This window comes from Lonchura striata, chromosome 1, assembly GCF_046129695.1.
Source record: "Lonchura striata isolate bLonStr1 chromosome 1, bLonStr1.mat, whole genome shotgun sequence".
Taxonomy (NCBI): domain Eukaryota; kingdom Metazoa; phylum Chordata; class Aves; order Passeriformes; family Estrildidae; genus Lonchura; species Lonchura striata.
This window is the reverse complement of record NC_134603.1, coordinates 151,962,738-151,990,527: the sequence shown is the minus strand read 5'-3', so window position 1 is coordinate 151,990,527 and position 27,790 is coordinate 151,962,738. Positions and strand designations below refer to the sequence as shown.

Here is a 27,790-nt window from a genome sequence, read left to right as displayed (position 1 = left end):
ACAATTTATCTAGTACACAAAACAACTTGAAAATATTTTAACTAAAGCCTTTTATTCTATACAACTGTGAAACATCATTTACCCTTCTGGCATTGCAGACTCTTCCATTAATCTTTCCTGTTACTGTGTTTTGGGATGGTTAGAAAGAAAAAACAGAAGGAAAATTACAACCTTGGGCTGATTTCAAACAAAAAAAATTACTGTGAGCAATTCCAATGTATACAATAGGACAGGAAGACAACCAGGAAACAAAACATAACCCAAACAGTACCTATTGGAACAGACAAAGACCCTTGCTATTAATAAATACAAGTCAGGACAGTTTACCAAAAAGAGTTACAGTTCTGTTTAACCATTTAATTCACAAATAGCACTAAAAATGTGCAGTTAAAGCACAATTGTGTCAAACTAAGCATACACAGAAATGGGGATAAAAAAATGAACCTGATTCTTGAAAATTGGGAAGACATGCTAACTTAATTCTGAACCATGGTTTTGTCTAAGCAATGAACTTGTTTTGCTGAGTTCAAAGTGCAGAAGGGAATGACTATTTTGACTATATTTTGACTATTTTTTCAAATAAAACATGATGAAAAATACTTTACTTTTTGTCTGACCAATACAATCCCAGTAATATAATTTATTGGGACTTTCCTTAGGCCTTAACCTAAATCTTGATCACAAGATACAGGAAAGGCTAGAGCATGTGTCTCCTGAAGAAACTCCAATAATATACTGCCCCTTGAAGGCACTTGTGCTTCTGCTTCAGACAAGAGTAATTTGAAACCATTTCTCTATGAGGATTTCTAATTTGCTCTGGCTACAAATGGTTTTCTGGCATATCCCCACATTTTCTCACAAAAAGCTGGAAGGCCCTTACCTTCCCTCCCCCCAATAAGTTAAACTTCTATAAAAGATTACCATGAGCCTATGACAGTCACAGATTTTTAGAAATAGCAGTGAAAACAAGATCTGCATAAATCTCTAACAAAAGAACAATTGCATATAAAAGAAGAATCAGTATTTTTATCTCATGAATATGAAATCTGCTGAGAAGTTTTTAAAGTTTAACATTGAACATATGAAGTTATAATCAGAACGGTCTGAAGTTTTAACAAAATATCATATACTTTTGGAGCACAATTACCAAAAATTAGACTAGTGTGTCTTTAGAACACCTAGGACACAGTGCAGGAAGTAGTTATATATTTAGAAAAAAAAAATCTCTAAGTTGCTGCTAAGTATGTTCACTCTATTATGATGCACAGCATCACTGGACTCACATTGCTCTGATATTTTTCTAGTGTTCTTATCTTGCATGTCAATAGCTCTCTAAAGCAATTAAAACAATTCTCATGTTAACCCTTGGTTTGCAATTAAATGGGCCCATTCATTCAAGTATGCAATACCTATTTTCTGGTGTTTGCTTTTCCAAATTTCTTTTAGTGGTAGAAATGCTTAAGTAACCTGTGAGAAATCATTGCTGGAACTTTATGAATGGAATGTACTAAAAATACCTTGTGTGCAGTTCTTAATTACATTGTGAACAGCGACTAATACGGCCAAACCTGTTTGATACCGAGCATGAGCAGATGAGGGGATTATGTTCTGGAAAAAACCAAAAGCAAAAAGGAGGAAGCAAAAGTCTGCACTGGGTTATCATCCACTCTGTACACCTCACACAACACAAACCACTCGGGGACCTCCAATCTCATTGACTGAGACTAGGACAGACTTCAGTTTAAGTCATATAGATTTTTTTTTTTCCTCTATATTACAGGTCTATTAGTCACTTCAATTAAATGTTTACTTCCCGTCCATACTGAGGCATTAGGAGTCTCATCTACCTTAGGGGTTCAGGGCTGCTCTAGAACTACTCTTGGAACCAGCACAGCAAGGTCAAGTCAGTAATGACCGCTCTGGGTCCGCGCTGCCCTCACGTCGATTTCTGGCGGTAGTGAAGCGTCAGGTCCCCGCCACTCTTCCAGATGAAGTGCTTTACAGTCCGAAGGTCCATGTTGGGGTCCAAAACCTACACAGCAAAAAGGCACCTTTTACTGAGCAAGTCTGCTAGGCTGGCAGAAGTTAAAAAAAATACAAAGCAAGCCAAACTGAAAATTGATATCAAGATGAGCCAAGCAAAAGCTCAGATTTTTTCGATTAGCAACAGAGCCTGATGCGTTACTGAATAATTTTAGCAGAGTAACATGGAACTTCAGATTACAACTACCTCCTCAGTACCTAATCTCCATTGCACTTATTGGGCAACTAGTGGTTTTGGACTAATTTTAAAAACTGCCAAAGAAGCAGAACACTAAACACTCCAGAAATGCTAAAAATACAACTCTAATGAATTGTATTAAACACATTTGTTGACTATGAGTAAGTAAGCCTGTAATGGCCCCATGCCAGACCAATTGAACAGGTTTATTATGAAAATTCTATCTGCAACTGTCAGAATCTTGTGTCAGTACTAACTTAACAATGTCAAAACATTTACTTAGTTTTAAAGGTAACAGAATCTATAGCATATTTCAAGCCCAGAACTCAAAAATTCACAACCAATTTACTGCTAGAGCTTGGTTTTGATTACAGGGAACTTACCTGGTCCTGGCACAGAAGTTCAATCTTCTCCTCTGCTAGCACAGCAATGTCCTCCTCCTTTTCTTGTTCTCCTGCTTTCTCATTGTTGGAGGAGCTCGTTGTCTGAGACTCGTTGTCCAAGTTGATGATTTTCTCATACACGTGTTCCATCACCTTTCTCACCTGAAGCATGTCACTGGCTGACAGCCGGTCTCTATAGGAGTTAGAGAACTTTGTCAGGAAAACACTTTGAGAAACAAACTGTGTTTCTTATCTTCACACATCTTCCTTAGCTGTAGCAAACTATGCAACTATACAAAGATCATTATGTTGTCTAGTAGAAAATTATCAGGATCATCCAGAATGCCATGATCATAACAGCAATTTATCCAAAGACTCATGCAGCAAAACACTCAGAAAAGAAGCTGAGATATTCAAAAGACCAGATAAAAATCTGAATTGATTTCTAACCAACCCAGCTCATGTGACTGGCAAGCTAGTTTGCATTCCCTACTTGTCCCTTTTCCTTTCAAAAAGCAATTATTCTTCTCTGTTAGCAACAGGAAACAAAGCTGTGGTTCTGAACAGAGCAACAATCTATAAATTCATCTGTTTTCTGATTAAATACCACAAAAGACAAAGTCCCATTTCAGTAGTTAGTTCTTAGGCATTTTTTAGCATAAACTTGAACAACTGCCTGTTGAACCCAAATCCATAGTACTTTTAAATATTCTGACATAATTTAGTGCTTTATAGCAATGCTGCTAAATGACTAACTTCTACAAATTAATCAATCACAAAACAATTCCCTTGAAAATCAGTGTATTGGGTTTTTTTGTTTGTTTTTTCTTGACCTTGCAGGATTTTTCCTGCAATTTGGATATTCAATGTTGATAGTCATATTTGCATTACTTACTTTTTTAGAGTTTTTGCCCCTGATGATGAATGAGGTTGGAGGTAGAAGGGAATCTTATTGAACTTGGGCATATTTTTCTAGAAGAAAACAAGTTGCAGAAGTGTTAATTTAGGATGAACTATTATCAGCTCCTATTTGCAGCAGCTGCTATGTGAAGTATATTCAGCTCCTAATTATCAAAACTCATGAGAGATTCCTAATCAACACCCCCACCACAGCCAACTTCCAAATTACTCATACTCCCGAGACACTTCAATTTAGATGATGCACAGATCACCTAGTTTTTGAATATAGATTATTTATTTCAAAGGCAATTAGATAGTATCAAAAGACAGCAGCAATTTGAAATGTAGTTTCTGTTCCCGAGTTCCTCACTTGGAAAGGATACCAATTATGCAGAGGACTTTGAATTCTTTATCTAAGACAGTCTATCAAAAAATAATTGAGCAAAAAGTACTTTAACTGGACACATCAAAAAATGATGCATCTCAAAGGGTCTTGATCACAAACATCGAGACCACTTATTTTAAATACAAACACAGCAAAAATTTAAAATGTCATTTCAGATACTGCAAAGTTAATTGTAGTACATCATAAAAAACCTTAAAAAAGCCAAACTAATACAGCCAGTACTTACATCCACAGTGATGTCAATTACCCATTGTGGCACTGTTTCATTAAGAAGCATGGATTCAGTTTCACCACCTGAATCCCGACATAGCAACCTGTGACACACAGAAATGGCCTTTATTGTAACAATTATTGCCATTTGCATTAAAAAGCTTTCAGGAGAGGTTCTGCCCTTTTAATGGGCAGGGAGCCTGAACTCTGTTAGGATCATGAAGAGATTATTTATTTTCTGTAAAGAGCAGAAGGAGCTGTAAGATGACAGATCCCAGAAACAGGGAGTAGGATCTCAGGAGACTACAGCTATGACACAGAAAATGTATAAAAGTACTTTGCTCTGGATTGTGTTATGTTTGTGTGTTGAAATACAGAATTGTCAGGAGAAGGGGAAAGGCACCTGGTATAAAGCAATTCTCTCCTTGGGAAAAATGAGCTTTGCATGTAAATATCTGCTAAGTCCTCACTTAAAGGAAAGAATAAAACCAGTTTCAGGAAATGCGCACATGCAATGATGCAAAAAAGCCACATCTCATTTTATAAATTGCAATGAGGTACTTTGTCAGAGTCCTGCAAGCCACCTTTTATGTCCCATAAACAATTTGCTCCCTCCAATGGGGTCTTTCCAGTGTTCTCTTGTGGAGCAGGAGCAGCTGCATAGGAGGGAAGATCCACCAGAGCAGAATGCAGGCAAATAGTAAGCCCCAGGTACAACAAATACATTGATACTATAGGGAAAAAAGTAAGTTTTCCAAGCTGAAAATGATTTCCCTGTTTCACTAACTAAAAATTACATAATTCTGGGGCCTGTTCAGCCTGGGAAACAAAGCCAACAGGATCAAACATGCCCCACCCCTTAAATTTAAAATCCACTATGTCAGTAAATATTGAACAATTCTGTGTTTGCAAGCTCAGTACTTGTTTTGCAGCATTATTAAAGTGTCTCTGATGTATCACATATCTCAGTTGGGTTTTTCAATGTAGAACAAGAAGAAATAGAAGGGTAACCACTACACACACTGCAATACAGGGCCTGTGTTCCTCCCTGCCAAAGATTAGGACCTTCTACTGGATCATCAACTAACTTCGGGAGCAGCAGCCAATTCTCTAATGAGTAGCACCTCCTGAGTAATTAATGCTCAGAGATCAGCACAACACCCAAAATCTAAAGTAGCACAATTTCATTCTAAAACAGTTTAATTTATCAGTTTGCAGAAAGAGGGCAACCAAAAATATCACACACAACTGAGGACTATACATAACTCTTACTGCTTTAACACCCCATACCTTGCTGATGCTCAAACTCACATCCTCAGTTGGACAATGCCAAATCATCAACAACAGCTGCTTATTTTGCCTGTCAAGGGTATGTCTTAAATGTACAGAACAGATCCAAAGAACATTTTTGATAACACTCCTGTTTGCACCTAAGAAAGGGATTGTTCAACTGCTGAACTTGTATTTTTAAGTTTTTATACCTGAACAAAGTACGTCCTCCAGCCTCACCAAAAATAACTGGTGTATGTGGTGGCACTTGGAAGTATCCATTTCCTTTCTGGACTCTGTTCTCCTGTTCCCCATTTACTGTTGGAAAAAACACATAAAACAGCAGTGAGACTGAACTAGGCCTTAAAACTGGGCACACATTCCACCTACAGCAGATACATTTTGTAAATTAATAAGACCATAAGCCTCATGAAAACCAAGAAAATCCCCATTTCCAAGATACAGTGAGTAAAAAAAAAAACCACTAGAGTAACAAGATCAATACAGGTTTGTGGAAGGCCTATTTCAAAAGCCCGTGAAAAAAGGAAATTAAAACCCAGGAGTCAAAACCTGATTATGAGTTGTTTTTTTTTTTTTTCCCCCCATTTCTTTTGTTAAACTGAACAATACTAAAATTAGGAATCAACTTAAGAGACTGCTGAGAGAAGACTGTTCTTCCTTCTAGAGTGACAGTACAGAACTCTGTACTGTTTGCGCTGCTCTTCTACCTGGATTTGCCAGATGTCAAAACAATGTACTAGGAAAGCAATTCATTTTATTACAGGTAATTACAGCAGTATGGTTCTTCAAAGACTGAAGAACCTAATTCCATATCAGGGGGATAGGACAAGATTAAAGAAAAATCAGCGTTATTTATACATCTCTTGAACAGTGCAGCTTCTAATCAGTAGGTATCTTGAAACAATATAGAAGAATTTGAATGCCTGACTTGCACTTGGGAAAAGTCATCTATTACACTGTAGCACCTCATTACTGTATTTTAAGAGATGTTGAATTCAAGCAACATTAAGAAATTTAAATAGCACAGACTGATAAGATTAATGATTCTTCAGCTTTCCAATGAGAAACATATGTAGGCAAAGAAAGGTCAGAAACTGTAACAAGCAAAAAAAATCTGTATTGGAAGAAGTAAACATTATACTAAAGTTACAGCAAGTGAAAAATCCTATAGTTTAAAAGATTTTTTCATAACACTTGTCTGAACAATTGAGAGGAACAACACTGCATGTAATTTGTGTTTATTTAAATTGGTATCTCTACAAAAATATGTGTCCAACAGGTACATGCCATCTTCTCAAGTCAGTGCTCACTGCCAGTCTCCTAATTTTTTTCTTTTGAAAGGGCAATGAAAACATTCTGTTGCGAGTACTCCAAGCATCCCACTAATCCACAACTCTACACAGTAATAAGCAGTGTAGCATCAATAACCCAACACCACAGAAGCCTGTGAGTTACACTTCTCAAACCTTGTCGGGCTCTAAGCTGTACACTGCCAATACACAACAGTCAAGAGTCAGCAGCTGGATCCAGAAGAGTCTGCCAAGAGCTCCAAACCTCCAAGGAGGCCACTTTTGAAAGAAGAAAGCAACTAATTCTTGGCACAGTCTTGTCACAAAGCAGTGAGATACGCTGAATATACAGTTTTCTTAATTGCATCATCTGTAGAGTAATTTCTTAATCACAAAAGTAATAGTAAATTAAAGTAATTTCTTAATCACCAAAAACGAGACTTCAGTCAACTCTGACCTGGGCTGAATTGATTTCAAACTCAGGAGTTAGAGACTCTCATTTTGCCAAATTCAGCCTCTACCTTACATTTCACATGGCTTTAATCTAAGGCCTGATTAGACTTGGCATTATTACCTAAAACACCACTTTAAGGAGTTTTCTATGGAGCTAATTCATGTACTATTACATTGAAGGTATCTTTTCCAATAAGGCTTTTATTTTGTTCACAATACCTAGAAGAAAACTGGAATTATGTCAAGAGAATACTTGCTAATGTTGGATAACTGAATTATTGCTATTTACTGTTTCTTTTCCAAGTCAAGCCTCAGTTTGCCAGTAATTGTTTTTCATGTTTCTCTAACTTCAGCATAATTTATTCACCTACTTTTTTTAAGACCAAAGATTTTTGCTGATACTTTCAGAAATACAACACACTTTTCAGTGTAAAGCAAATTTAGAAGTGCTAGAAACCATGAAGTCTATAATGCACAGAGAGACAGGTGTAAGACAACAAGTGTTGTATCTGTTTAAGAAACACATATAAACAAACAATGCATGGACAAGTAATAAAAAAGGAAAATATTAAAATGCTAACCATGGTTTATCTCATTTTCCTCTTCATCCATTGGATTGATATGTGTTCTAGGCCAATACTCCAGAAGTGCTTGCAGCAGAAGCCCTCCAAGGTTTACTGTCAATACACAGTGAGGCAGAACTTAAAAAACACAGGCAAAACAATATTGTCCATTTGATCCACAGCTGAAAATTCCCCATGAGTTTGAGCAGTTCTGTTCCAAAAGCAAACTATTTATGAGCACAGAAATCTGCTTGTCAATCTGAGATCTGCATGTTACAATCTTTCAGGAAAAGCTGATTTTAGAATCCCTGCTGTTGGATCACTCTTGTGCTTTAACATTCTCTACATTAGGTTATAATTACTTTCCCCCTTTCGCATCTTGAAGGTTTAAAACAAAATTAAAGGCAAACCCTGAGCATAACTGTTTCAGAAAAAAAGGAAAGACTTTCTTCGGAGAATATGCAGAATTTAGTATTAAGAAAATAAGCCCCAAAATCCAACCAGATACTGACATAGGTGGCACTGGAATACTTCAAAACATATATATTGGAATTTATTCTGATTTCTTTGTTAAAATAAAACACTAATATTAGTCAAAACTTACATTTTGGATCAGAACCATCAGGACTGCTAAATCCAGCATCCTTTGCTGAAACCCAGGCTGCAAAGCAGTCACTTTCATCCAAAGTAATTGTCAACATCTGTTGGCAAAAGACCATGAGGAATGTAATAGTTTTTTTGGATTAACTAAGCCTATAAATTTCTAATTTTGCTCCTACAAACCAAAGAATTTCTGAAAGCATGACAGCACACTTTGTTTACCAAACTGTATTAATTCGTAATTGCTATTGGTGGACTATACCACAAGCAAAATTTAATTAAAAAATCTGTGATTCAGATTATTAAGAAACAGCAAGATTGCTGTTTTACTTGAAAATAAATTTAATCCATCAGATAAGCAATGAATGTTCTTGTAAAGTTAACAAACCTTTTTGAACAAACAATATATAAAAAAACATGAAACATGACATTAAAACAGATGTAGGAGCTGTATCTCACCCCAGTTTTCAAGTCCACTGAGAACCAGTTTGGCACATAAACCATTTTAAATCTCTTCTTAATTTCTTCTTCAAAATCTACTTTCCCAAGGTCTTCAACTTTACATGCCTGTCCACCAAAAGAAATGCACAAGTACTGAGTCATATCAACACCAAGTCTTTCCCTTCATTTTCACATACACTTGGAATGATTGTGATCATGATCCCCCCCCCACCCGAGCACTGCAGTCCAAAAACATACAAGTTAAAGGTTAAATCTTTTTTAAAAAGTCAAACAAGGATTTATATTGCAAGTAATTTTTATTCTTTATTTAACTCCAAGATAGTGACATCAAGCCGATAGAGAGGCCTGGAAATATTACTTCAGATTCCTTGAAAATATTTTCCCTACACAGAATAGACTGCTGTCATTTTTCTCCCCATCAGTACCCATATTTCAGTACTACATCAAGCAACAAATTCAGCTCAACTACTGCAATGGGAACAGCAGCAAGTGAATTTCTGTACAGATGCTTTATTTCTGTTTTTTTTTCATACTTTTAAATGTCCTTTAAGTAATTCTGTTAAAATCCTAATTATTATAATCCACTTGCAAGCTTACCATAAAATACTTGTTTTAGACAAACACTAGGACTGCAACCTTGGAATTTATTCCCTCAAAATCCAGGAAAAGTTACAGGAAGCAAAGACTGAAGTGTGGAGCTTCAGATAGGAAAACCTCCCTCTCTTCTTCCAGCATCCTTAATAAAGTCTCAGCTTTTGAGTGCAGTGAGCAACACTCGGACCTGGCAAATCATCTCACCTCTACAGTGAATATGTATTTAAACATATCAAATAACACTTTTCACAGCCTTACTCAGAAAAAAAACCTGAATGAAAGTAAAAGTTAACATTGGAATTTGACTTTGGTCTGAGAACTAATAGTGCACATTTAAATGCACACTGAAATAAAGAAAACTTTTCCAGAAACAATCTAGATAATTTTTAGTATAAATCAATACCCTCCAACTTAATTTCTTTTGCACTTCAATCAACAAATCAGTAAGTTGGCTGAGCATGTTTTAACTAATTACTCATCTTGGCTGCTGCACTGCATAGTTCAAGAAGAAAATAATTTAAACAGGCTTTTGCCTGAGAAGAAATTGCTGACAATCTCACTGATGTGGGATTTGAGTCTTTTCTCTCTGCACACTTTCCCCTCTCCTGTGAGCAATTATTGGGTAAAGCAGCATAAAGAAATGTCACACCAAATCTCCCCAGGCAACACCAGGCAGGAGCCAGGCTTCCTTCTGTTCATTCTCCTGCCATTCCTGACTTACCAGCAAACACAAGCCCTCTTTGAAACAAAACCCCATCAAAACACACATTGCTATTTCCTGGAAAAAATGCAAGGATCTGAACTTCAGGAGAATGCAGATGTCAGTACTGGATTGAATTCAGGTGAGTGCAGATATCTGCCTCACATCAGGGAAAGCTACAAAAAAAAGCTCAGAAATGCCTCCTTTTTCAAAAGGCAAACTCTGCATGATATCCTGAGACTGAAAGATTTACATTCTATCACAGAAATCTCAAAACACTAAAAATTTATATGTAAAGAAGTGACACCAAGTAATTAATCATCCAACAGTAGAAAATCTGAAATTGCTTCCTTACCTTCAAGACATCCCAGTATGCCACATTATTGTTTGTGTCTTTGGTTAATATGTGCCTCTTGTCATTAAGAATGTGGCACTGAATAATACTAGCACCCCCTAGCAAACAAACAAGAATTAAGGTTACTACTGTCATTATTTTTTCATAATATCACATTAAATTAAATTGCACAACATGACATATGCTGTTCTTTAGTTTCACTTTTTTGTGTAAGCCTTGGATGACACCAAGGTTTAAACATTATTGTAACTGTAACCAGCAGTGGATAGACAATAACCACATTGTTCTGTTGAAATCATAGTATCAAGTTTTTAAAAAACCTGAGTCCATCTTAAAGCTCTATCACTTGTGCTAAAGATAACAGATTCTACAAGGTGCTCTGCAAAAACCTGTTTACCTTTTATAACTTGGTCAGGCTGTGTACACAGAGGTGGTATGGGATTGGTACAATCATTATCATAATCTCCTGATGCTCTAAAATTATGGATTCCCTTCAAAGTCTAAAGAAATAAAGAAAAAATAATTACGCATTCATAATCATCTATAAACTCTGCTTTTATCTGAGAGTAACAGCTGCCAATTCATGCTGCTTTTTGGATGTTAGCTATCCAGTTCCAAGGAATAGAATTTATTTATAAATGCATCATAAATACAGAGCAAAGGAAGTAATCCAAAGCTTCCAAATTCAAATCCACCTTTTGAGCAATTTCAATATTAGTATTTTATGATTCATTCTAAAGAAAGCTTACAAATCACAGCACATCCCAGTCAAATTGAAAGCAACAGCCCAATAGTTCCCAAACCAAGACTGCAAAAACCATGACTACTCAAATGTACTAACAGACCGTAAAGTGTATCACATACCCATTTATTCACAGAAGATTTAGTTGTTGCTACCCAAAGTGCTGGAGGAGGATCAGCTGATCTGTCCAGTTCCATCTAAATAATGAAACAAAATTTCAGTCATGCTTAACTTAGTTTTCCTTTGATAATTAGTATTGTCTTGTGTAGACCTGCTCCCATAACTGAAAGCATCTCAACACAGCACTACTTTCAGTATACTGCAGAAACACAAAGTTTAAATGAAAAGTAGCTAAAATGAAACTCCTGAAAATCCAGAGGAATTCTTACAAATATTCAACAAATGAGCTGTAGACAAGGGCAATAATAGATGCAATGTGTATTAACACAGTAGTTTGAGTTACTTCCAGCATGATGCAATCTTGTCTAATGGACAGTCTCCTAAATACAGTATTTCCTCAATTACTTTGTGTTCAGACACTTCATATGGTTAAAAGAATGAAAGAAGTTCTATACTAAAGAAAAGGCAGAATTTTATATGTCTGGCTCTGACATTTCTCAGATCAATAAATCACTGAAGCCAATATTGGAGGCCCCTTCTGACTTTTGTACAGCTGACCAGCTCTTTCATTTTCCATTTTGAACTGAAATATCACATCCTGACTTTTCCAGAACTAAATTAACATATCCAGGATTTTATCTTAATACACTAAGCTAGAATTCACTCCCAAGGAAAGCCAGGCTGCTCATATCTATAAGTTTCAATTCCACACTCCTTATACACCTGCAGGTTCCAAAGTCGTGCCACTAAAGTTAGACAACAAAAAAAAAAAATCAAAAACCAGCCTCTATGAAAGATTGAGACTTGTGTGTTCAAGTATCATATTTAGGTGTTCAATAAAACCTACAAACAACTTTACTCCTGGTTCCCATGAGTATGTAACAGATTCTAAAACAGTCCTGTGCACATATGCTGCTGCTAAGAAAAATCCACTTTTTGTACAAAATCTTGGCAATGACAGCTCAGTTTCTTAAAACTGTACTAGAGCCTGATAAACCCAACTTCTCATGTGTGAAGCATATTCAATTTCAGTAATATTCAAATTTGCACATTTTCAGTAGCTGTCAGGCATCCATCATCTTCAGGCAATTCAACTTCAGATGCAATTTAGGAGACAGAGCCAATCTGCTGAAGATGTGGTACAGTAAACACTTGTTAGCCAATGTGAATTCTTTAATCAATTTATACCTCAAGTCACTGTTTCATGAGAAAGCATGCGATTATCCTTTTATACTGTGACAGTGACAGAATACTGGCACAAGTTGTGAATTCTCCATTCTTGGAGATACTCAAAACCCATCTTGATGGGGTTCCAGTGTTCTTGGGCAGGGGAGAGGACTGGACCAGATGATCTGCAGACATCACTCCTAACCTCAGACATTCTACAATTCTCTGAATTAAGCTCAATTACCTTAAGAACTGGTGCCTTTTCTTCACAGATCAGCACCCGGATATCAGGATTTCGTAAATCTGTACAATAAATCTTCCTGTCTCTTCCTCCTGAATAAACATGAGTGAAGGCTTCATTGACCTGCAGAGCCCAAACACCCTCATCATGGACTCTGTACGTGGCTATGCACCTCTGCTGCCCAAGGGACCACAGGCGGATCGTCCCGTCAGAGCTGCCTGAAAGACACTGAGCAACAACCAGCACACTTCAATCAAACTGATATTTAAGGATTTCAAAATATTTTTCCCATAAAAAGACTTGATAATTCATATAATTTTCCTCTAAAATGGTGCTAAATAGGTAACAACTCAAGATTTTCAGTGTTTAATGCAAACCCACTGCACACCTAGATGAACATGTAATAAAAACAACTTTCACAATCAGCCTCTCCCCCTTAACCACTAAGTATCTGTAATCCAGGACATTAAATAATTACATTTAAATGGCCTCCCCCACTTAACCACTTAATATCTGTAATCTATGACAATAATTACATTGAAATGGACTAATGACATTTCTGCTCTCTGTAAAATGCTTTTGTCTCAGGTTAAAGCACATACCTGGGTGCCATCTCTGTTCAACAACAAAGCTTTGACATTGTCTGTGTGCCCTTTGAGTTTCATTAGTTTTGCACAAGTCCTTGGATCCCACACCCTTAGAACCTATGGAAACAGACAGCACGTAAATGACATTATCACCATTCTTCCCAATATGCTACCTCTGCAGAATTAAGCATTTCCAAATGAATTAACCCTTATTCCAAACATGTGGACATCTATCACTGAAAATACATGTTAGAACAAGACAGACCTAACCATATCTTTAATAATCAGATGCCATCTTCTCCTGATTTTAATTTAATTTGTTCTGGCTTCTGTGCTTCTGTCAAAGCAGTTAAAGAATGGAAGTGACTGGAAACAGGACAGCATGATATGGGCAAAAAATATGCTTCTGAGAATCCTCTCAGATGCTTCACTGGTGTACCCTATTTTCTCTTTTATATTGTCTTGGAAATAAAATTCTCTCAAGGTTTGATTAGGTAAAAAAAACAACCCAGAGACTTAAGCCTGTTTTACCTTCCTTAACAAAGAGCAAGGGATGTCTCTTGGGAACACTTGAGCTTCATTAGCTCACTTCATTTCCCACCTCCTGCAGGGATCTTGCAAATTGCTGGCACCTTCTCTCCTACCTGCAGCAACTGCTGCAGTCTTGATAATCATCTGAGTCATGTGCCCTCAAAATCAGAGCTCTTGTTGGCAAATGTAATGATCCCTGACAAAGAGTTACACAAGATGATCTGATTGTCTCCCCTATGTATTAAAGCTCTATGGATACATCACATCTTCAGACTGAGGCAGGATTTGTATCCTACACTTGCACTCCCACTTAAGAGAAGTGTCTGCCCTCACTACTGAAAACACAAAAGCTGCTACAGACGTGACATTGAAAATGAATAAAACTGTCTTTATACTGAAACTGAAGTGAAATGAACCCCACCAAATTTTGCTTACCTTTTCAGTGGACCCTGATACAATAACTGTTCCCATTTGATTCATTGCAAGGCTGTAGATTGAGTCTTTGTTCCCACTCAGGGAAGAAGCTATTTCAAAATAAAATTCACATTTTCAATTTTAATGCTGTTATTTGAAAAACATTCACTCAAAACAGGTATTTTAATACTCCTTGACTTGTGAAAATAGCGCCACTCTGCCCCATAGAGTTGCTTTAAGAAAGACTATAGTCAGCATAGTGCTGGGAAAACCCCATTCCAATTCTTAATCTACTACTGTATAAAAACAAAGTAGCCCTTCAGATTTATGGTAATTATAATTTCGGTGATCTTTTGGCACCACAGTTCTGTGCCAGGGCCATCAAGCTGCTCTTGCTCAACTATATCATTGGAATATGACACTTTGTGATCTTGTAACACACAGCATTTGGATTTAAGTGCAGATATTTTTTTTCCAAGCCAAGGAACAGTAAAATTATACATCTTGTATTAAAGGCTCTTCTCCTAGTTCAGCAGAAATGCAGAAAAGTTACATTGCAGCTGAAATATGTTATTTAAGCAAGGATGTTACCTCTGCACTTGTGAAAACCATATGGCAGCTCCTTAGCATCACACCTACCATCAGAACTGAGGAATTCTATACCAACCAACCTAACCCCTTTTTGAAGATTAAAGTACCAGTCCCTCAACTCAGAAAAGCACAGACACAGCAAATGAAAATCATCTATTTGGAGATCACAATCAGGCATTTCATCAAGCCTCAAATCCATATCATCAGTATGCCAAGAAGGCTGAGAATAGCAACAAACTGCATGGCCAGTAAAAAGATGTAGCTTTATACAATGATTTATTTATATGATGGAGCTAATTTCCAACACAGGATTTGTAACTTAATATCATAATTTAATATCACATTTTGTCACAGTGGAGAAACCTGTGTCAGGGGGGTTTAGGCTGGAAATCATAAAGAAGAGAGGGTGGTGAGACACTGAACAGGCTCCCCAGGGCACTGTCATGGTCCCAAGGCTACCAGAGCCCCAGGAGCATTTGGGTAACAGTCTCAGGCATAGGGAGAGATTTTTGGGATTGTCCCATGTAGGGCCAGGAACGGGACTCAATGATCCTTGAAGGTCCTTCACAATTCAGGATATTCTATAAACCTATTATAGAATTATGCAGCTTTACTTCAGAGTCCTCTTAGCCACTGGTTATAGCATCCAAATGCAAACTGTCAAATTAAATCTATTATTTGGAGGTAAAACAAAGTGAGGGTTTTCCACTGTCCCCAGAGAAAGTGAAACACAGAACTGAAAACTCTTGAAGGTTGGCACACTGTTCAACAATCATAATAACTTAGGAAAGGATAATATACAGTTATGAAAAGCTGGATAGCAGGAATAGGAGAGTCTTAAATGTACAGAAGCAGAATTTATGCCAGAACAAAAATAAAGCTCAACTCCACTCCCTTCTGGAAGGGACTACCTCTCAAAAGCTAAATCTCTCCACTTAATTTGAATTATAGCTCTGCTGACTGAGTGACTTTAAAAATAGGCTTCCTTTTAATGCTGGTTTGTGTACACTGCTTCCAGGTAATCAGATAGAAAACTAATGCACAAGCAAAAGCTTCATTTGTACTCTGAAAAAACCCATGTTGCTTGAAAGGACTCAGGAAAACAGGTTCTATGAGGACATACATTGTATTCTTTCCAACAGAAACAGTTACTGGAGAACACTAAAATGAAAGAAAAATCTCCCCTGCTTCCCCTTCCTCCCCCTTATGAAATATTTGCATTCTACTCCAGAAATGCAAATTTCTCCCTGTCACCTTAGAGGTAATGTCATCACTTCCATTTGATCTTGGGTTCAAAACAAGCACCAGCTCCTCAGTATTCTCCATCTTCCATTTCTGATTCACTTCAATCATTTAGGTTCTGTATCACTGTTACAGTGTACAATAAATGTTTTTGTTTCTTTATTATTCCACAACTGAGTTTTCCTGTGAGCACACAGATTCTTCCTTCAAAAACTTTTTTGAAGTAGAAGACAGCAAAACTTACAGTTATCAGCAAAGTTTGGCTATAAGATAGTTCTACTTTTAGTGAAAAAAAAAAAAAGAAATAGAAGGATTTTATATTTCTGGGAAACGCAAAGCAAGTGTCTTTAGTGATGTGCCATCCCAACATGATTCTGCAGTGCAACACAGCTCTCTAAAGCCATGTCTCCTCCAAGGTTACTCAGACATGTCAGCACAAGGATATACTTGAATTAAAAAGTTCTTTAGACAACAAATGCAAAACTGACAGCTCTGCCCAACAGATGCACCTCTGCTTTTAGAGGCTACCAAATGTATAAAATTAAACACACCTTTTGAAATTAGCCCAATACAGTAACTAAAAACGCCCACACCAACTGCCTCTTACAGAATCACATATACCTGAAATGTCTTGGGAATGTGTGTGCCAATTCCAAATTTTAGTTTTGCAGATTTTCCTTGAGTCATTACCCATGACTGAGGAAGCAACTAGGCTTATTTAAAAAATTAACATATGGCAGTGTGCAAAACAGTTCTGCTCTTTCCCAAGGCTATTGTTTAAATATCCATCAAACTAAAAAATGAAAGATCACTCATTGGGAACACAATTTTTCCAACCTACCTAACAAGCAGCAATGTCCACTGTGATCACACTAGACTTTTTTCTCCAAAAAATCAATGGTAAAACAGATCTATGTTATTCACTTAAATCCAACTGAACCTAAAGACTGATATGACACTCCCCAGAAAAGCAACTTAACCAGTTCTACTCTGACCATTCTAAAAAAGACAGTGTTGGAATTGCTGTATAAAGGAAAGATCTCACAATTTATATCATGCCTTTCTGGGAGAGAAGCAGGACAGGTGACTTCCTAAAAGATAAGGGTGACATTGAGAATTAACCCTGATGAGTAGAATCTAGTTTCCCCTTGCCTTTCAACCTCTAGTGAGTTAGATCACACCAGTCTGTTATCCTTATATGTCATCAGTGCTTTGTGTTACTCTGCGTGATTTTTACTCTAGCTTATCTAGTAACTATTCTTCTGAGAGATTCTTCTTCTGACAAATGTAAAGTCCTGCTTTAGGAGCTGTACTGTTTTTTTCAGCATCTGTACAAACGAAAAACCAACCCCAAATTATAAAACACAAAAAATGTTGGAACAAATTAGCTAACATAACATTTCCATAAAAGGCTGGTTGAGAGGTTAAAATCTTCTCAAGTTAAAGCTCTATCAACTTTCAGAGAAACCAGCATGTCACAGCTCAGGAGAAACAGTTCAAAGAGACTTGTCCTCTATTCTAAATGCCATGACTGTTGGCTGCTCTAGATTTCCAGCTATTACATAACACAACAAATGGACTGAATGCATACAAACCCCCCCCCCTTCAAATTTCTTGCCCATTTTTTATGCACAGACAGAAAAGGCCTTCCATAGTTTTAAACTGACCTCACAGATTATGCTACTCAATAAAATACATTGCTTTTGCCTCCCCTCCCCAGGTACCTACTTGTGACAGTATTATTTGAGGCAGTCAGTGCTGTGAGAGTATTTACATCCCAGAGGAATATCTGTCTGTCCAGCCCAGCAGATGCTACCAGCTCCTTATCTTTCGCATATGCTAAGGCTTTCACATAGTCCTACAATAAAATAAATGTAACAATATGAATCAATGTTATCCTTTTGAAGTTTACATCTTAATAATTGTAAGAATGGCACTGATCACACACAGTATTTACAGATAATGTTCTTCACCTTATGCGTCCTTAGTGTTGACATGCAAAATCCCTTATGTGCATTCCACACTTTAACAGTAGTATCTGAAGAAGCAGATATCACTAAATTGGAAAGAATAAAGACTAAATTTTAATGGCTTATATATTACTTTAGAGCATATTCATACTACTTTAATTTGTTTTTCAAAAGAGATTAAAATAATTTATATAATATTCCAATTTTCATTAAAACAGCTGCTTACACTATTTACCAAAATTACAATATACATCACAAATTAATTTGACATGCTAAGATGGACAAAAAGCAGGTAATTTACTTGTATACAGTTTCTGAATACTGCAGTTCTGAAACTTTAAAGTACTTACATGTTTTGCCATTGCAGCAGAGCACAATGTCATTTACCCAATCTGTGTGATGTTCCATAGATGCTATATAAGGGTCTTGCTGCAAATTAAAAAAATAAGCTCATCACCAATGGAAATGATTGCAACTATCACATCCTGTTGTGGTATCTTCTTCATCCTGCATATGGATCCAAAGCTTCCTAGTGCAGAGTTGTTTGAAATCACTCTCTCTTTTGTGAGAGTTACACAATGATGCAAGATACCACAGGTACAAGCAATATCAAAAGAATTCAGTGATCACAATAATTGGCAGCTGTCAAAAAACAGCATCAGGTACAGCCCTGTAGGCAGCTTACCAGAAGGATAACATGGAAAAGAGTAAGTTTAGACCCCAGGAAAGTTCTCCTGACTGACCTTGTGCTGATTGACACTCCATATCCTTATGATGGAGTCCCGCCCTGCCGTGAAGAGTCTGTTTAATGCTGGGTCCAGCTGAAGTGCATTTACCCCGTTCCGGTTGTACTTCTCCACTTCATCTCTAATCACATAGGAAACCTAAAACACATTTCCACAAATCCAAACATGGTATTAAAATATTGACATGGCCATAAAATCTGAACATCTAATTTCATCTTTGTAAGGTTCTTGAGTAGAAAATATGAAGAGTTTCACAAGCATTGTCTGTTAGTTTGAGAGTTACCAGCACCACCAAAGTCACTTGCTCTTAAAAAATGGAGAGCAGTGATAGAGAAGATTCAGCAGCGGCAGAACTGGAGCCCAGAAGATTTTTTTTTAATCACTGCAACTTAAGCTGAGAATCCTCAGTTCAATTCCCTGCTGTGTGTGCATATACTAGGTAATCTCAGACAACACATTGAGTCTGTGTGTCACTTCCCAAGTGGGTTCCATAGCTTCCATAGCTGCAATGCCACTATTTCCCAGCCTCATAAAGGAGAGGATAATGTTCACCATGGCTTACAAAGCACTGAAAGACTGCAGATACAAATTCAATAGGTGTCACAATTGCTTTTAAACCAATTTTTTAAAAACTACCTACCTGCCAATATAATAAGAAACTCAAACTCTTAGTGCTCTTTCAGATAAATTATCCCATTAGTTTCTTTCCTTCCATGTTTGACAGTACTGTGGGTAAAGGTTATTTCACAGATTTGCTAAAAAAAAAACTAAAAGAAAATTTCAGGAGACCCTGAAAGGCCACAGCAGTCTCCATTATTGGTGTTCAGTAAATACAATTTTAAGACACAGCAGAGCTCCTGCACTCACTTTCCTGATCCCTGGGTTTACACACTGCTCCGAGGAAAGCCCTCATGCTGAGGGAGAAGGAGGGGAAGATGCCACTTATGTCTCTTCCCAGAGTCTATAAAATATAATCAGAACAAGGTAAAATTCCATGTTTAGCGTAATCAAATCTGCTCAAAACAGGAAACCTCTGGATATACAAGCATCAGTGTTTTGAAAATGCTTATAAAGAGTAGTCTTGGGCTAAAGATCTGAAAGCAATTTTTCACTCCAGTAACTGTGTTACAGTATAAAGAAAATGTTTTCCAGATCAGATCTCAGTGACACAAAAAGACCCTAACAAATTAAGATGTTCAGTGGTCCTTATCACAGAAGAAGTATTTTACAGCAGCTCAGACTCTGCACCATGAGAGCTCACAGGCCCACTGGTGAACAAGGGAAACACCTCCATCAAATTATGCCACCCTCAGGCAGCACAGCCAGAGCACTGATGCTTCCAGAAAACACATGTCCAGTGCTATTCTGCTTGAGAAACAGCTGCAGCAGCTCTACAGACCAACACTGAAGGATCAAATTTAAGAGCCTCCTGAATCCTTCTGTCTCAGCACTCTCCATTACCGTTGCACAAATCCTTCACTACACTTATTAATGTGATGTACATAATACATAATTGTATATGTACAATACACATAAGTGTATTATTATATCCCCAATGCTCTTAAAGATCTTCTGTCAGCCACTCTCAGCCCTTTTAGTACCACAGCTCTTCCTCCCAGTTTCAGATTATGTTCTCATTTCCAATACTTTCAGCTTCTCTCATCCATTCCAGACTCATCCATAACATTCTTGCTATCTGTGCTCAAGTTTCCACCTACACACAGCTCCAGAGAGCTGCTGAAAGGAGACACCATCAACCACACAGAAGTGTTATGGTAAAGCACTCCAAGCACTTGAGGTATTATTTCTTTGTGAGATGCAGGGAGCAAGATCTATGTGCCCCTCCTTACCTGGGCTTAATCATATCATGGCTGTATTGCTGAAAGACCCACACAGATTGTGTACAAAAGTCAAGGTTTAGCAGGATTCAAACACAAGGCAAAGGGTTGCCCATCAAATTCACATTGTTGTCAAATTCTTTGAATAAAACCAATGAAAACACTCAGTTACAAAAACTAAATGTGAGCAGCTAAGACCCAAACCTAGAAGTCAGTAGATCAAATGAAATGTTATTCTTTTGAGAGAACAATATTTTTCTGACACAGTATCAGGCTCAAGATCAGCAGGGCTCTCCACCTCTTGTTTTCCCAAATGCTACCAGGATATTCTTTGTGAAAGCCTTATTTTTTGGATTTGTTCCTCTTCTGTCAGTCACATCCCATTTGTTACATCTTCAGGTATAATTTAAGAGGTCTTCATTCCACTCATAAGTTAGATTGTCAAACTATGTTAGTCACCTAAGCATGATAATGCTGATGCTTTTTGCACATAATGATGTTACTTTTTAGTTTAAAGGAAGTCAGGAAAAAATACAGCCATGAATATTTAAAAATGAAAAATAATCCCCAAATGATGGCTTACTTTAGTAAACAAGGTACTTTTCATATATAATTAAAACTTTCACAGGACTTTGGAAATTGAGTCATATTTCCACATTAATCTTGATGAAATTAAAGTCAGCTCAACCAAATGCTGTTTTCTCTCACACAAAGACATGATCAGAGGAGACTTATTATCACCAGTACTGAAACAGTCAAAGATAATTTGCCCTCTATTGCATTTAATGACTTCCACATATTAATTTAGTCAAACATCTCTTGGCAAGTACTGTTTTTATTTTAAAAGAACTGGGATAAAGAGAGTGTTATATTGTTTCAGTTTTATTGTTCCCTGGTAGATCTGAACTGGATCGCAGCAGAAGCTGAGCAGGAAACCAAACTTCATCCTTCTTTCTTCCTGTGACAAACTTGAGAAAATAACTCTGCTGTAACAACTGAATTAAACAAGATTAAAATCTTATGTTCCCTTTTTTTGGATGTAAAGACCTTTAATGTAAAAAAATATGGCAAAACAACAAAAAGAGCTTGATACAAAATTCCTCATCAGTGACTGCTACTGTGCACAGAATCCAACTGGTTATTTTTGTCTCTTCTTAGAATTTTAGAAACCATTATTTATTGTCCACAGAAAAAATAGTATACTTGTCCTGACAAGCTGTTTTGAAAATTGAAGGAGTAACAGCAAGAAGAAAAAGAAATCCCTTTTTTATTAGATAATGGTAAATTCCTCCACATCATGGGGATAAACTGTGACAGATATTTATCAAACATAATTCTAATCCAGATTAAATATGGACTTTTAAAAAAATTTCTGATACTAAAAACAAAGAAAATTATTCTGTAGTCAGCAAGTTGATGTGACACCACACCAACACTTCACACAAACACTGCAATTTGAGCAGCTAGCTAAGGACAAGGCAAACCATTTGTCCTGAAAACAGTATGAGCTGAAAAAGACTACAGCAAAAAAGACACTCTCCAACTCATTTTGGAAGCCTAAAGATAGACAAGTAACTGTCAGCTGTTTACACTGAAAATAATAAATTTATTTTCTCATCCAAAATATTGACTGGTAGACTCCTGCTAACCAGGCATTGAGGCTGAAGTAAACATCTTGTTTATTAACAAAACTAGAACAAGACACACAGCACATGTGGCTGAACTAAAAATCACCCCATGAGATATTTGTTGCACACCACATGGAGCCCTTTGGAAAGGGAGGTATCACACCACAGGCATCCAGGTACTTGCTATTAAATGCATTAATTCCATATTAACGTAGAGGGAAAAAATTAAGGGCTCCACAAAATCTGTAGAAAGGCTGTTGAAATGCATGAGGAACTTAAAATGTATCAATAAAAGCAACAGCAAGTTGACTAAAAGAGATGAAACTTGGGTAAGAGTGGTGGACACTCAGCCAAGTCCACAAAACCAAAACATTCACTAATAGGAAAAGAGGAATATTGCTGATAACCCACATGTGGCTTTCCATTATGTTCTTATTTGGAGAGAAAAAAGGTGAGGGATTGCTTTTTGTTTTGTTAGGATTTTGAGTGACATTTAGCATAGAATTAAATATTTGAAGATTTAATAAGTACACAAAAGAAATACAAAAACAAAGTATATTTTCAAGCCTGTTTGTACACAAACATATCTAAACAAAAATGCAGTAAAGTGCTGGTTGAGGAGAAACTGCTGTGATAAAATTCACCTCTGCTCCTGAAGCACACAGACCTCATTACTGAAGATAAAGCACTGAGTTCTGCCTGCAAAGGGGTGTGGAAACCCCCAGGAAGGGAGGGCTCCAGGACCTCAGGGGCATCTGCTCCATGCAGGACAGGCAGGAGCACATCCCTGCTGTGCCCTTTCCAGCAGAGCACAGAGCCAGGGGCAAAGCACACACACAAAAATTGGGATATAGATCACCATGGCTTTATTGCCACTGCTGGATGGGAGGAGCAGGGCTTGGGGGATTGTGAAATATTTTACTAACAACCAAAGCTTTGCCCTCAACACTGCTGCAGCTTTTATAAGCTCCCAGAATGAGGAAGAATCTTCCACAGCAGCAGTGCACAAACATCCACTCATTATAAAGAGTTTATGGGATTCAGTAGCCTAAATGGATCAGGACTAATCATTTTAATGACTACCTAAGAGCTGCAGAGATAAAGCTACTGCCAACAGATACATTTTGGCACACAAAGCCAAATTAATTTCTTGCAGGACTTACAAGTGTTTATTGCATGGATAAGTGTATCAGCTGATGTGGTATCATGTTACCCTTGTTACATTACATGCATTATAACAGACTTTACCTTCACAGATGGATAAATTCTGCTTTTGAAACATCCCACCAAACCACATGGAGGAAACAGTAACCAGCTGAGCTCTGAGGATACTCATTCCTTGTTTATAAGTGAGCAACAAAAAAAAAGAAAGGTATTTCTCAAAATCATGGGAGGTTCCATGAGATCTGAATTGCATCAAGAATGAGACAAGCAGCAGTGAAGTACCAAGGAAAAAAAATCAATATTGCTTTACTATCTTGGTGGAGGATATGAATCCCTAAAAACATGGCTTCTAATTAAGGAGAGTATTTGAATTTGTATCTAGGTTCCAGAATAAAAGTAATGGAAGGCATTAAGAAGCTCATTTTATCCTTTTATGATGGAATCAACATACTGGCTATTTATTTGCTTAAGCATTATATCTAAAAAATATATTTGTAATTATAAGTTACATTTATTATATATAAAACATAACAGTATTAGTGCACAAATGTGACAAAATCAGTTCAAAAAGATCACAATAGTTTGGGTTGGAAGGGACCTTAAAGACTATCTCATTCCAACCACTGCCACAGGCAGGGAATCCTTCCACTAGACCAAGTTGCTCAAACCCCCATCCAGCCTGGCCTTGAACAATTCCAGGCATGGAGAATGAGTTTTTTCTTATTCTGTACAAGACCTAAAGCTAAAAAGCACTTAAAATTCATGCAATCATATTATAAGGAAGTTTATCTTTACATGGCAAAATCCTCACATGTTGTTTTGAGTTTGGGGGTAAATTTATTCTGACCAGGGAGCAAATTTGGGAGAACAGTTACAGTGCAATTCCTCCAGGACAGCTCCTTCAAGGTACCTGCTGGGGAATAGCTTCACCTTGACTTGACTGCCAGGACAACATCTGAAAGCTGCAGCACACAGCCAACAGCAGTGTCTGATACACCTCTGCATCCTCCCTCCCTCCCCAAATCAGTGTCTCACACACCTCTGCATCCTCCCTCCCTCCCCAAATCAGTGTCTGATACACCTCTGCATCCTCCCTCCCTCCCCAAATCAGTGTCTCACACACCTCTGCATCCTCCCTCCCTCCCCAAATCAGTGTCTCACACACCTCTGCATCCTCCCTCCCTCCCCAAATCAGCTTCTGACACACCCCTGCAGCCTCCCTCCCTTCCCAAATCAGTGTCTCACACACCTCTGCATCCTCCCTCCCCAAATCAGTGTCTCACACACCTCTGCATCCTCCCTCCCCAAATCAGTGTCTCACACACCTCTGCATCCTCCCTCCCCAAATCAGCGTCTGACACACCCCTGCAGCCTCCCTCCCTCCCCAAATCAGTGTCTCATACACCTCTGGATCCTCCCTCCCTCCCCAAATCAGTGTCTCATACACCTCTGCATCCTCCCTCCCTCCCCAAATCAGTGTCTCATACACCTCTGCATCCTCCCTCCCTCCCCAAATCAGTGTCTCATACACCTCTGCATCCTCCCTCCCTCCCCAAAACACTCAACCTCACTCCTGCAGCCTTCAAAAAAGCATGGCTAAGCTTCATGAACACCTGCCACTGGAAACTTGAAATGCTTTACTCCCATTTAAAGAGTTTAACTTGTTTTCTTTTTCTATGCATGGAATTTATTTTGAGGCCTAAAACTCTGATTAAACCATTAGAAACTAAAATTATATGCAGAAGCACCCTAAACTGACTATTTTGGATGGCTTTGCTTACCAGTAGAACAGGTGCATCCAAGCTAATAATAGTTCTGATTTCCATAAACTTCAACCAGCTCTCCTGCCATGTAAGGAATCAAGTTCCTCCTTGCCTAAGAGATGTCTTTTGTAAAAGCTTTTTCTTCCAGCCTCATAGGTTTGGAATAAATTTCTCTAATTCTGTCTCTCTCTCAAAAACTCTGTGCAGAAGCACCCTAAATGCTCAAGCACTGGGAATTAAAATTAATAATGAGTAGTTTTATTTTTCTATTAGCAGCTGATGGATAAAACAACCACTTAAAACTCCTTTACTTGTACAAATTCCTATTACAAACCAAGCAGGTGAAATAGTAAGAGTCAAGAAAAAAACCCTAGCTGCTAGACAAGCTTTATAAATGTTTATCATGGAATGGTTTGGGTTAGAATATGCTCTCATTCCACCCCCTGCAATGGGCAGGGACACCTTCCACTCTGCCAGGTTGCTCCCAGCCCTGTCCAAGCTGGTCTTGAACACTTCCAGGGCTGGAAAGCTTCTCTGGAAGCACAGCCAAGCTGGATGCAAACTCACAGTGCACTGCCAAGACACAGACCAGTGTTATGTATATCATGTGTCATTAGTACATGAGGTGAAAAAATACCACACAGCACAATGAGAACAGACAAAACATCATAAACCAGCACAAAACCACCTGTAAAAACAAGTTTTTGAGCTAAGCCATGCTTGGAAAAGAGAAGTAGTAGTAAAAATTGAGCTCTTTGAGGCATGCTGCTGTCAGGCAAATACTACTTCATAAATAGGAGTGCAAACAAATATCAAGGTACAATCAAATCCCCCTCCTTAGGGGTATAACCTGAGAAAACTTGTTCATAGCAGAGGCATTGTTTATATTTTAAAGCATGTCCTGTTTTTTGGGGTTTTTTTTTTCTAATAAAGCAAGGGGATTCCTTATATAGAATTGAAAGAGTGCTTCCCTTAACCACAGAAAACACTAAAAGCTCTATAAGATGCCCCTTTCTTCTGTGTGATAAATGATACGTCCAAAACCCAAACCCACCTCTGTTTTGAAAGCTCCTAATGCTACTTTTCAAGCCTAATCAATATTTCATTTGATCACACTGGATAGGTACAGCTGAAACTGGCACTTGCCACTAGGCTGCTTTAATTGATAAAGCATTAAATCTTTTCCATAATGAAAGCTGTAAAGACATCTAAAGGGCAGGCAGTATCCCAAGCAAGAAGAAAAGCATTGAGAACCATAAAACAAAACTACTGTAATGACTTTTTACACACACTTTGGTAACTCCAGTCTCAACCAAGGCTACAACAATCCACTTGTAGCTACACGTGAGCCCAAACAACCGCAGGGTTTAATTCTTCCTCAAATGTGCTGAGAAAGTCTACACCCATCTGACTGCCTGTGCCACAGGTTTCCTTCAACAAATGCTGCCTGGAGCCGGCAAGGAATAACTCTGAAATTTGAGGAAAAAAAAAAACAAAAAAACTGCTCCTCACTCACGTGTGTGAAGGGACAGAGTGTTTCGCAGAAATATGATGCAAAACAGATTATCGAATTATGGAATGGTCTGGGTTGGGAGGGACCTTGGAGATCTCCCAGTTCCAACGCCCTGCCCTGGGCAGGGACAGCTTCTTCTGGACCAGGCTGCTCAGAGCCCCGTCCAACCCGGCCCTGAAAATTTCCAAGGATGAAGCATCCACAGCTTCACTAGGAAAACTATTTCAGTGTCTCACCATGCTCGCAGTAAAGAATTTCTTCCTAATATCGAATCTAAATCTACTCTGGCACCGGACACAGCCGAGACAGGAATCTCAGCCCTGCCGCTGCTGGGAATACACCAAAGCAGGTCTGAGGGCACCGCTCTCAGCTCACCTCTCCCCGTGTGCTTCTCCGCTTTTGATCTGAGCTGCTTCAGCTCTGCAGCAGAACCCGACCCTGCTCGGCAGCGAGCAGCAGCTCATCCCCCGCGGTGCCTCAGCCACGGCGGCCAGGAGTGGCAGGGGAGACACGCCGGGGGCGTGCGGTGCTGCCTCCCCTCACCGCTGCCGCGGGAGAGCGGGGCGACTGCGCTACCATAGAAACCCCCAAGGCTTGACACCCTGCAGCCGCGAGGCTCCGGGCTCCCTTGGAGCCGTGCCGGCCCCGCCGCGCCCTCACCTGCACTTTCCGCCGCCCCGCCGTGTTCTGCCGGTGATGCGCCGCCATCTTGCATGTTGACACTGTGGCGTCATGTCCGACCGGAAGCGCCGGCCCCTCAGCCGGCCCGCGCGAGGCTTTTATACGCCAGCGGCGGCGGTGGGCGTGGCCAAGGGGCGCGGCCAATGGGGGCGCGGCCCTCGCGCCGCCCTCCCGCGCCGCCCGCCATGTTGCCGCTCATGAGGCGCCGCCTCAGCCCGGCCCCAGGGCGGGGCGGGTTTGTTCTCTTCCTCGTTCTGCTGCTCTTGTGTCCCGCACGGCCGCCGCCTGGTGCTCCTGCGGTGTCTTCGTCCTGCTTTGCTTCGTCTCGGCTGGTGGTGAAAGGCCTGTGTTGAAATAAGAAAGGATCCACTTGAATAAACCAAATCAGGGGTTTTAGCTGCCAATAATAATCAGATGGTCTTTTAT

General features: G+C 38.7%; 1 protein-coding gene across 1 annotated transcript; it reads right to left on the bottom strand.

Moving 5' to 3' along the window:
* Positions 1–33: 33 nt before the first annotated feature.
* On the bottom strand, positions 34–27,424 carry WDR48 (WD repeat domain 48). The gene is made up of 19 exons (XM_021555270.1): positions 27,344–27,424; positions 18,775–18,915; positions 18,382–18,460; positions 18,035–18,117; positions 17,790–17,919; positions 14,250–14,338; positions 13,299–13,400; positions 12,700–12,924; positions 11,291–11,365; positions 10,824–10,926; positions 10,427–10,524; positions 8,775–8,882; positions 8,320–8,416; positions 7,734–7,829; positions 5,602–5,707; positions 4,137–4,224; positions 3,500–3,576; positions 2,605–2,797; positions 34–2,032 (listed from the first exon to the last, which is right to left on the bottom strand). Exons 1-19 carry the CDS (start codon positions 27,389–27,391, stop codon positions 1,937–1,939), a joined length of 2,034 nt encoding a protein of 677 aa, XP_021410945.1. The 5' UTR covers positions 27,392–27,424; the 3' UTR covers positions 34–1,936.
* Between the last annotated feature and the right edge of the window lie 366 nt (positions 27,425–27,790).

What these genes read in the sequence shown, in the direction of transcription:
- WDR48 (XM_021555270.1), bottom strand. Translation starts at nt 27,391, where the DNA reads ATGGCGGCGCATCACCGGCAGAACACGGCGGGGCGGCGGAAAGTGCAG. An exon ending in CTGCTGCAATGGCAAAACAT is followed by an intron (nt 18,118 to 18,381) that starts GTAAGTACTTTA and finishes TTTCCAATTTAG; the next exon opens with TGATATCTGCTTCTTCAGAT. An exon ending in GGGGCAAAAACTCTAAAAAA is followed by an intron (nt 2,798 to 3,499) that starts GTAAGTAATGCA and finishes TAACTCCTATAG; the next exon opens with AGACCGGCTGTCAGCCAGTG.